We start from the raw sequence: 11398 nt of genomic DNA, 5'->3' as shown, positions 1-11398 counted from the left end.
AACCCTGCCTCCAAAACTGGCCAATGTTCTGAAAATCGTCGTTGATACTGCGAATTATGTGCGAAGCCGTGCTCTGAATCATTGCATCTTCAAAGAGCTGTGCAATGAAATCGGCTCTGAATTCGAAGTCCTTCTCTACCACTCTAACGTTCGATGGTTATCACGAGGGAAGGTAGTGAGCCGTGTTTTTGCCTTGCGTGTAGAATTAGCCCTGTTTTTGCGAGAACACCAGCATTGCCATGCAACGCACTTCCAAGAGTCAGAGTTCATCCTCGCCTTGGCGTATTTCGCTGACATCTTCGACGCACTCAATCATCTCAATTGCCAGATGCAGGGCGGTGGAGTGAATGTCATCAAATCTGAAGAAAAGCTGAGCACTTTCCGAAAGAAGTTACCGTTGTGGAGGCGGCGAACAGAGAACGACAACTTCGCGAACTTTTCGCTACTGGACGAGTGTGTGAGCAGGATCGAAGATGAGTCTGAAGTTGGAGGCACTGCTGGGCCGGGGGAGCTGAAGCAAGCGATTGCCACGCACTTGGATGAGCTGGGAAAGTCATTCGATGGCGACTTCCCCGACCAAGAGCAATACCCAGCATGGGTGCGGCAGCCGTTTACTTTTGACGTTGCAACGGCAGATGTCAACGACCAATACCTCGACGACCTCATCGAACTTCAGCAGAGCCAGACTCAACAACAACTCTTCGGCACAACAACGCTCTCAACGTTTTGGTGCCGCCAAATGGAAGCGTATCCTCACATCGCTAAAATTGCCCTTGAGATCCCCACGTCGTTCGTTACAACGTATCTCTGCGAGCATGCGTTTTCGAAACTGGTGGACTTTAAAACAAAGAAAAGGAGCAGGCTTGCATGCGAAAATGATTTGAGGGTGGCCCTTGCCAAAACAAAACCACGCATTTCCCAGATCGCCTCCCGAAAAGAAGAACAGAAAATGCATTAAGATGCAATTCTTCTTAATTTTTGCGTCAAATTTGAGGGGTTCCGCGAGTGTTCGGTGGGTTTCGGCGCCTTTAAAAAGGTTAAGAACTACTGCTCTAGAGTCCAGTGGTTTAGTTATGCTATTAGCCAATTGATTAAGAAAATATTTTATGATAGTCTTTTATTGATTTTAATTATGCAATTAATCAATCAATTATTGTACACCTCTCCCTCCCAATACAGTCTCTGAGCTGCACTGCAGTATTGCTGGGTGCCAGAGGCGCCCCAGCAATGCCGCGCTGGAGGATATTTATTTATTTGGCATGGGGGCGGCATACTTTGAATGTATCTGTATTTGGTTTGTTCCTTTTCTGTTTCATCCCGCTTTCCCATTCTTGCTGTTTTATTCAGTTCGTGTACTGCATGACCACATGTGTTCTATTCCCCCTCCCCTTGATTTCACTTATACTCAACTGTTGTTGTTTAACCCATACTTCCATTCTGCTCACAGTTGATTTCAGATGGCTTAGTGTGTTGTAAATACCATGGAACTCTGTTATTCAAAAGCTATTCCATGTTGATGTTCAGTCCGCTCATTGCCTCATGCCATCTTGATTACAACTGGGTTTCAGTTGGTGCTGCACACCTTTATAAAACATATACTTTGTACGTTGTGTGAAAATACGCAGTCCAAGTGCGAAAGCTTAATTCCAACTTTGGGTAATACAGGTGTATTCCACATAAAGGCAACATTGCACAATGAAGTTAGTGTTAGCTATTGCTTCAAGTTGTTGTAACACTAATTTAATGACTGAGAACACCAATAATCCAACTGCACCTAACAAACACAAGCTCACACGTATTGATCACATTTCAGGTTTCTGAGTGGCAATGTAGTCTTGAACCTTTTTCATCAAAATCTCCTTTTTCTCCCTTGAACGAACAGGAATACCTTTGGTCTTCAACCAAGAGATCAAAGTGGCAGAAGTAACTTTTCCCAACTGTAGAACAATAAAGCAATTTGAAGTGAGTTAGCAGATGGCATGGCATTCTAATGATGCAAACCTTATACTGAAACAGTGATGACAGGATATTATAATCAGGTACTGTTTATCAGAAAATGGAAATCAAAAATAGAGAGACAAAATGCACAACCTGGACATTAACAGCAAACTTTTCAATGTTCACATCCTGAATAGCCGGTTTGGAGCAAATTCTTTTCTTTCTCACAATGACGGTGTCCTCCTGTGGGGGTGGTAGTTACGAGTTAGACGAGATCCACGTTGCTCTCAAATGCGTCATGCGTGCCGATTTCGACATCAAAGTTTGTGCATTGAAGTTCAGGGTCAGAGTTGCTTTACTTACCTCATGTTTTCGCTTGAAATTTTCAGGGAAAAAACTAGAACGTGCAGTTGAGGTACTGCTGGAACTCTCAAATGGATTCCCTGTTCTGCTACCGCTTTGTGTCTTGTATTCCTTTTCCTTCGCATTCTCCCCTTCTTTATTCCGAACAACCTTGAGAGTGATGGAAATCTTTTTAATTAACAAAACAAATAAATACACTATGTAGATACAAACTGTGGGAGAGTTTCCAATGAACTATTGTTCCTGTGATATCACTGCACTTGTTTATCTCATTTGCTATGCAAGATAATTAGTGATATTGACCATGGAAACATTAATATTACTTCTTCTTCTTTCATATGCAGCACAAGGTTGCGGGGTAGCATCATTGGCATCATTGGCATCATTTATGCTGAAAATAGACCAGGCCAGTTTCTATGGCAAGCTCCAATGCCAGACACTTATCCCTATCACACGTCCTTAATACAGGTTCAAATGCCCTATTATTAGGCAGAACACATATGGTGCTCAGGCCTTAAATTCAAACTACTGACCTCTCCCCCCCCACCCCCCCCCCCACCCCCATAAACACAGGAACACTCTTTCACGAGCCTCGATTCAGTATTTAAAAAAAACAAACAAAAAAAAAAAACACTATTGTTAAGAATAACATTGCAGAAATAACTCAGCAATACAATCTCAGATTCATCACAGTCTCCTGTGAAGATAGGCTTATATAAAATAAAGTTATCCATGAGCATTTCAATGGAGTATCAATTATATATACATCTCAGATTATGTGCAAGGCAAACAGTTGTTTTAAGAAGAAGTCCCTCTTACCTGTTTTGTATGCACCATAACTGGTTTGAAACGCGGCACAAAAAGTGGTTTCACTTCCTGGAAGGAACCTGGTAAACAACAGACTATGACTGATTACCAACATCCTCATTCCCACATTGAAAAATAATGATTTCATGGGAGTAAATTGTAACCATTCTTTAGTGGGATTAGACAAGCTATCATGCAAAATGTCAAGACTTGTTCGATATTGACAATACAGAACAAGCCTTGTGTGGTCATTGGATATTTTGTATGGCTTCCCTGTGACCTCATCACATACAGCTTTGGACCTTTAACACCTGGTACCAGTTTTTGATAGGTGAGTAGGATTTTCATCAGTCCTTGCTCATCCCACAAATCCTTCCATAAGACTTGAACAAAGTGTATGTGGGTTTACTGCTGCACAAAACCCGCTTCCCCATAGAGCAGTGCAAGGGTACTCGCTTGTTGCCCCTCTATGCTGCACTCTGCATTAGCCACACAGATGATAGGCTAATGTGCAGCTACTCTATGTCTTCCTGACATCCCAATGAATTTGCAAGTTATTTTGTCACACTATGGAAGTGCAATGTGACAAAAGACAAATACCGTATTTTTCGGCCTATAACCCTCCCATCTACTTTCTCAACAACCCTCTCGAAGAAGTTATGTCACTCAAACTCTTGGGTCTCACTATCAGCCATGATCTTGATCTTTCCTGTGAAAACCACATTTCCAAGCTGGCCTCCAAAGCCAGTCGCCGACTGGGCATCCTCCGTCGTGCGAAGTCCTTTCTTGGCACCTCTGAGCTCCTCACCATATACAAAGCTTCCATCCGCAGCTTGATGGAGTACTGCTCTCCCCTCTGGGCTGGTGCTCTTGCCTCACACCTAGCTCGGCTTCACGCTGTATAAACCAAAGCTTTCAGCAGCGTTGGAATCTCTCGCGATGAAGCTAGCTCCAAGGGCCTTCCACTCACTCACCGCAGGCAGGTTGGTGGTCTTTGTCTTCTACCGACTCCTATCCGGCCTAGCTCCTCCAGCTCTCTCTGTGCTCTGTCCCCAAAATATTCCTACAGGTCACACAAGATCTGCCTGCAACCCTCTTATGGTTAAACTGCCGAAATCAAGACTTTCTGCTCACCTTCACTCTTTCATGCCACTTTTCCCCTGCCTCTGGAACAAACTCCCACATTCCCTTCAATCCCTCTCCTCCCTCCAGGTATTTAAAACAGCTGTCCACCACCATCTCTTATCTCCCCCTTCCGAAACCTTGATCTTTTCTTCCCCCCGTTAATACACCCCAAATCCACCTCTTTCATTCTAACAAATTGACACTATTTCCTGAAATTAATTCCTGAAATTCCTGGTAGTGTCAATTTGTTTTTTATCGTTTAGCCCTCCCCCTACCCCCCAGCCCTCACACTTCCACAGATCTCCTGATGTCCCTGTTCTCTACTGTTGTGCTTGTGTGCTTCCCTCTCTCCCCTCATCTTGTCTCCCACTCTCTTTATTAGATGTTTTATGTGTCCGTTTATGTTTTTTGTGTTTAATGTGCCAGCTCTTACACGAGCCTCGATCTTGTATACAAAAAAGAAAAAAGTCGATGCGCAGTACAAGTCGAATTACCAATTTCCCCATTTTTCCTTCCATCTTCATAGACAAGTCGATTTGGAGTACAAGATGAAGCTACATCAACTATGGTAGTTAGGACAATAGAGGTTTTAATTCCTTCCTGACACGAACACATAGCTGCCGATGGTACTAATTGAAACAAGCAAATGTATTTATTATTTAAAACAAGTTGCAAAATAATTATGAGCATTGGCTCATATCACATTACCTTTTGTCACAGTTCACTACTCCTTAATAAACATTAACATCTGACTGACACTTATTGTAATACAAGAGCACTCAATGTTTGTCCACATAGCTTTGCAGGCGTGATTAGCTTTCTTGATTTTCTTGAGTCTGTAACATATACTTCGCTTTAAACAAGTCCCAAAGACATTGCTCACCCATTCGGCAAATGTTCTGGACAACGATTTCTTTATAGTACAGTGGAGTTGAAATTTTCAAGTGCAGTACTCTTAATTTCAAGTTGAAAATTTTCAGTACCGTAAAATGGGGTGAATAGGAACACAAACTGAAAAAAAGTTCGGAAAGTTTTTTTCGCTGAAAATTGATAACCATACTGATTTGTTGATATTTGGGTTGAAAGTGTCCTCTTGTTTTTTTAAAAAGCAACTTATCGTCCCTATTAACCCCATATATGGGTTAAATAGGAATAAATAGGATTTTTATGGCTGTCCCTATTCACCCCGTTTTACGGGTGAACAGGGACAGTCACTAATACAAAAAAATAATAATCAAGAAATCGGGACAGTTTGGAGAAACTTTTTATCCCATATTTTTTTTCATTGGCACCGTGGTTTATATTATGGGTGCATATCATGTGCATCCATCGGAGCTATCAATTTAGCAATAAGTTGGAAACTCAGGATTGTTTCTTGATTATTATTATTTTTGTATTAGTGACTGTCTCTATTCACCCGTAAAACGGGGTGAATAGGGACAGCCATAAAAATCCTATTTATTCCTATTTGACCCATATATGGGGTTAATAGGGACTATAAGTTGCTTTTTAAAAAAACAAGAGAACACTTTCAACCCAAATATCAACAAATCAGTATGGTTATCAATTTTCAGCAAAAAAAGTTTCCGAACTTTTTTTCAGTTTGTGTCCCTAATCCCCCCCATTTTACGGTACTCTTTTCTTCTTGACACAAGATTAATCTTCATACAAATATTCGTATTTTCCCAGTGTTTTGATCGCACCATCTCTATTTCTTACCATATTTTGATTTCACACTAACTCGTTGATGTATTACCATTGATATATTATTGATCGCACCTCATCACACCTTGGTGACGACTTCTCCACTACAGATTCAACGCGCGGCCCATTTGATACCTCGATTGTAGATTTCTCAATTACAGATTCGCCATGTGGCCTGTTCCATAGCTTCCTCAATTACAGATTCGCCATGTGGCCTGTTCCATAGCTTCCTCAATTACAGATTCGCCATGTGGCCTGTTCCATAGCTTCCTCAATTACAGATTCGCCATGTGGCCTGTTCCATAGCTTCCTCAATTACAGATTCGCCATGTGGCCTGTTCCATAGCTTCCTCAATTACAGATTCGCCATGTGGCCTGTTCCATAGCTTCCTCAATTACAGATTCGCCATGTTCCCTTTTCCATAGCTTCCTCAATTACAGATTCGCCATGTGGCCTGTTCCATAGCTTCCTCAATTACAGATTCGCCATGTTCCCTTTTCCATAGCTTCCTCAATTACAGATTCGCCATGTGGCCTGTTCCATAGCTTCCTCAATTACAGATTCGCCATGTGGCCTGTTCCATAGCTTCCTCAATTACAGATTCACCGTGCGACTCACCCGAAAGACTGATCATGGCACCGGTGGAGTTCGGGGAGGGGTGGGGGGGGGGGGGGGGGAATGACCCCACCTTAATTTTTTTCAGTAGTTTACAATTAAGATAAAAACATCCCGTCCGTATTTAAGGTGAGTAACAATAATTAACGTAAACTGTATATGTGATTTCAAGTACACTGTAACTACACTAACAAACGGTAATTTTGGAAGTCAGACCTACCTACCCATTATTAATATTAAGCCCTCCCTCCCCACCACCCCCCAAATAGAGAAGCCAAACTAAGCCTATGGATCATTGCGAGACCGAAAGACCGCATTGCTCCTGGCTTACTTCCTCTTTGCCTTCCCAGTCCACAAATTATTCGTACAGTTCGTCCAAGACACAAACACACGCCTGAGACGTCAAGAAATGAGACAAGTTTGAGACGAGATCCTCCCTGTCACCCCTCCACTCCACACCACCAACTCTCCTATCCTGACAAGAAATCTCAGCCCTACATTTTGGTGAGTACCACTGCAACTGTCATTTAATTGTCCATTTGTGTTCATTATTGATTTGTTGAATATTTGTCTCTATAATGTAGTTAAGTGAGGTTAAAGCTATGTTAAATTATACAAAATGTGCCCTGGGAACACATCCCTGCCATTAAAACATTACGTGAATGGAAATATCTTGTGTGCTTAATGTCATTTTGCTTAATGCTGCACCAAGAACGCATCCACGACATTGTGGAAACTTTCTGTTGTGCGTTTTAAATGAACAATTATACAATTTATTTCAGAAAATATCACACTTTGCAAAAAAAAATTCATTTATGCAATTTCATGTCTTAAACCATGCCATCATCCATGTCCATGTCTCCCCCCAAGCCCTCTCCCTCCCACACATCTCCCTGCTCTCAAATGTTGTGTTTGTGTGCTTCCCCTTCTCTCCCCATCTTGTCTTCCGCTCCCTCTTTTTATATATTTTGTTTGTCTGGTTGATTTGTTTGTGAAGTAAATGTTAGCTCTTTCACGAGCCTCGATTCAGTATTCAAAAAAAAAAAATAATAATAGATAGGTCAATTCTGAGTAAGCGTTGAGGCTTAGACTTTCGGGGAAAAAGTATTGACTTGTATGCTGCAAAATACAGTATCGGTCTAGGTGTATTCCCTTTTGGGATTATTTCCAATGGCCTGTTGACATTCTATTATGAAATGATGTTGAAATTAAAAAATTTGACAATTTTGACAAAATTTGATCAAGTTGATTGACATTCAGGGTTAGTGTTGCCTGTAATAATCTACCAATTCTTGACGATTTTGCTCATAGTTAATTTGGGGATGTCGAGAGTTGTTGACATCGTCCTAAAATAAATGCCCACCCTCATGACAGCGATCATCATTCATTTTTGGAAATAAAAAAGCAAAACACACACTCTCCTCTGGAACATGATAAATGGTGGGTTCACAGTTTGAAAATGTGTCCAAAATGTACACCCATTACCATGGATTTGCTTGGCTTCACCTGCTGCACCTTTCTCTATTTAATTTAACATTTAATTATCAAGACCCTCAGAAAATTTTGCTGAGTGTATAAAGCAATACAAGAAGGATAATTGGAAAATTAACTGTGTGAGATTACCCCAAGCTTAACAAGACAAGGCCTACAGAACTGTGTAACACAAACGTGAAAGCAGCAAAATCATACCTTCAGGACTGCAACTGTGATAATCAGTACCAAGACGTCCACCTGCCAGTACGTGCTGCGCAAAGCTGTTCACCTTGTGGTTACTGGAGAGAGATTTTGGAGGAAAAAGACTGGTGAGCTTCTGAATGCTACTTTTAAAGAGGGGAAGTATTTGTCCCTGGGAGCTCTGAGAACTGAAGATTTGGGTGGTTGGAACAATATTCCCTTGAGGAGTTGGTCTCAGGAAAGATGATGACTTGTTGTCGGTGGATGCAATTTTCCATTCCAGGTTGTCCAATGAGGATTGCCGATTCCCAAAAGTCGAAGGAGAGGTGATTTGTTGCCATTCATCTGGTTCCTGTGTCTCAGGAATGACACACAGTGTGGGCTGGGTCACTGCTACCGAATCAGAAGGTGATGGAGTTCGTTTCATAGACAGCGTGGGAAATTGACGACTGATGGAGGTCCCAGGTTGAATAAAACATGGAAGAACAGTACAAGAATGGCAGGAGGGAAGTGCTCCAAATTGGCTATGATGGATGGAGGGAGCAGTTGACGCATTGGTTTGCGAAGTGGATGATCGGGAGTATATTGGGGTCGGGGGTCCAGGCGGTCTTTGGAATGGTTGAGTTGATGTCAGGTTTGTCAGATGGGTATGCTGGTCCTGTCACAATGTGGAGGGAGGAGAGGTGAATATAAGTTAGGAGAGAGGCAAATGGGTAAGGATGAAGGAATGGGAGGAGATATAATGAAAACATAGCTTCTGATATTTGACCATAAAATAATACAGTACACAAAAGTACAAAACCACTCAAAAAGCACGAGTTTGACACACCTTACCTTTCACTGTGTTTCAAGTATTCCTCTTGACCACCTGCATAGATAAGCTCATCCCTTCTCTATAAATTAAATCTGTACAAGTTTCATCAGCATGAAATCCTTGGTGCCACAAAAAGAAGTTCATATGATATTGTAGGTTGATCAAAAACTTTGTGCTTGCACATGATAACTGCTAATGTACTGTTGTTCACTTCTCTGCCTCTAGCATCACTATAATTACCAATGAATATCCTCCATGAGTCAAGTTCTATTTTTTAAAAATCTTACCAAAGTAACTGGATAGCAGAGTGTAAGTACAGCTGAGCTAAAAGGACAAAGTCCAAGTTTGAGCTGGAAAATCTGCCAGTCCTATTCTTGAACATGTTTAGTGCCCATTCCTTAGTGACATTGAAGTGAGAGTTGGAAACTACAAAGCAAAGTTCATGAAAACTTTTGTCCCACCTTGTATACTATAATAATATATAATAACATAGCATACTATAATAATGCAAGGGAATTTGTAGTGTTGGTATAATGAATTATGTTTTCAACATGTTAGTTACTCCCGCCAGGGAGTAATGCATTCGATCGTGTCCGTGTGTGCGTGTGTGTGTGTGTGTGCGTGTGTTTGTGAACAAGATATCTGGAAAAGTTCTGAACGGATTTGGATGAAAGTTGGTGGGATGATTGCCCTTGGGATAAGGAAGAATTGATTAGTTTTTGGTGAAGCTCAGGATATTATTCTGGATCCAGGATTTTTTTGAAAGATTGTTTACCATTGGAAGATAGGGCTCATTTTTTTTTTTACATTATCTTCTATATATTCTATATTTAACATTGTGATATGAAAATATTTTTCATATTTGTTGTAAATGTAGTTTAAACTCGTGGTTATGCGTTAGAGCGGTGTATTTTGTTAGCAGCGTCGTCTTCAAGGTTATTTTATTTTTTTTCTAATAAAGACATTCTGTCATTTTAAAAACACCAAATTGTGTATTCGGTTTCCCCGTTTCATAAAATGTATCGTTTGATACGTATAATGCTTTAAAACTGTTTTTTTTTTGTTGTTTTTTTTTACCTCAGAAGAGATATCAACATTTACCTCAGCGAATGTCAATCGCGGTGTCAGTATTTGATGAACTTATAAAGACTTAGGTGAGTTATAAGTGTGACCAGCATGTGCACGGGATTCTTCCCAGAAGAATGAGTGGTCGCATTAGCTTGCACCACTTAAAATGAGCGAGTTTTGTTTTGACGTTTGGGCCACTTTTACATGTTGTATCCCTAAGGAATGAAACGAACGTTTTCCTGGCTTACAATTTTATTTGAAGTCACACATGCCTCAAAATACACTCACTTATATAGAATGGAACGCTGAATCCGAAAATGTAAGTGGAATTGCCTTGTTTATTTTAACATTGTCTTCTATGTATTCTAAATATATATCTGTGCAGTGTCTGTCTTGTGTTGTCTTGTCTTGTCTTGTGTTGTCACTGAACTACTCCCTCAAACTTTTGTGAAATCGTACTATTCCAACTTGACCCACGGCGGGAGTATGCGCTCTACTGAGTGGCGTTCTAGTTTGGAATGCATATTTCTCAGTTAATATGACCTCATAGATAACCAGCTGCTAACCTAAAGCTTACATCATCATCATCTTGGTATGAAGGAGTCAATAACAACACAGGGTGTCCCTTAAATAGGTACCCCTTTTTATTTATCATATACAATAAGCATACGCAACATTCTAGTTGAAACTTGCATGGAAGGTTTGAAGTTTTGTTTAGTACTCAACATGTCCACCTTTCTCTTTCAATTAATGTTAGTTTACTTTTTTCATGACCAAGCTGTTCATGAATTTCTTGACTCAATTTGTTCCCCAACAAATGAATCGGCCAAGGTGGACCTATTGCTTGGTCCCAAGATACCTGGACTTGACCCTCTGTTTTTTTTGTTTTTTTTAGGGAGTTCATAAACGACAGTTGATGCCACATGCCCACAGTCCTCGGATGAGCCATGAGATTGCATCACTAATCCTGTTCCGGTCATATCCCGTACCAAATTATTTTGCGAATTATATGGACAATTCCATTCAATGTCTCCAGATGTGTGTTGAAAGACAAAGTACACATATTGAGCACGAAACAAAACTTCAAACATTAATCTAACTATAACTGGAAAATTGTGGAAGCTTGGTGTATTCAATAAATAAAGTTGTGGATGTTTGTTGTATTCAATAAATAACTAGAAAGACACTCAGTAGAGAGTATACCTCCGCCAGGTGAACAGTTTACGTTTTGTATCCCAGAGTAGACCAGAAAATCACAATACAGAATCACATTTAATCAAAATAATCCG

At 40.7% G+C, this 11398-nt stretch overlaps 1 protein-coding gene across 1 annotated transcript in view; it reads right to left on the bottom strand.

Annotated features, from left to right (window-relative positions):
- Positions 1 to 1640: 1640 nt before the first annotated feature.
- Positions 1641 to 11398, bottom strand: part of C10H18orf63 (chromosome 10 C18orf63 homolog) — a 135962-nt gene continuing 126204 nt past the window's right edge. The window contains exons 12-16 of the mRNA XM_068127436.2: positions 8243 to 8885; positions 3121 to 3188; positions 2302 to 2451; positions 2092 to 2181; positions 1641 to 1937 (exon numbers count right to left, since the gene is read on the bottom strand). Of these exons, the coding sequence (XP_067983537.2) occupies positions 1803 to 1937; positions 2092 to 2181; positions 2302 to 2451; positions 3121 to 3188; positions 8243 to 8885 (1086 nt within the window). The 3' untranslated portion in view covers positions 1641 to 1802. The remainder of the gene's footprint in view (positions 1938 to 2091; positions 2182 to 2301; positions 2452 to 3120; positions 3189 to 8242; positions 8886 to 11398) is intronic.

The sequence above is a fragment of the Myxine glutinosa genome, chromosome 10 (genome assembly GCF_964187855.1).
Source record: "Myxine glutinosa chromosome 10, kmMyxGlut1.1, whole genome shotgun sequence".
In the NCBI taxonomy this organism is placed as follows: Eukaryota; Metazoa; Chordata; class Myxini; order Myxiniformes; family Myxinidae; genus Myxine; species Myxine glutinosa.
The sequence above is the reverse complement of the archived record's forward strand: the minus strand, read 5'-3'. Positions and strand labels throughout refer to the sequence as shown.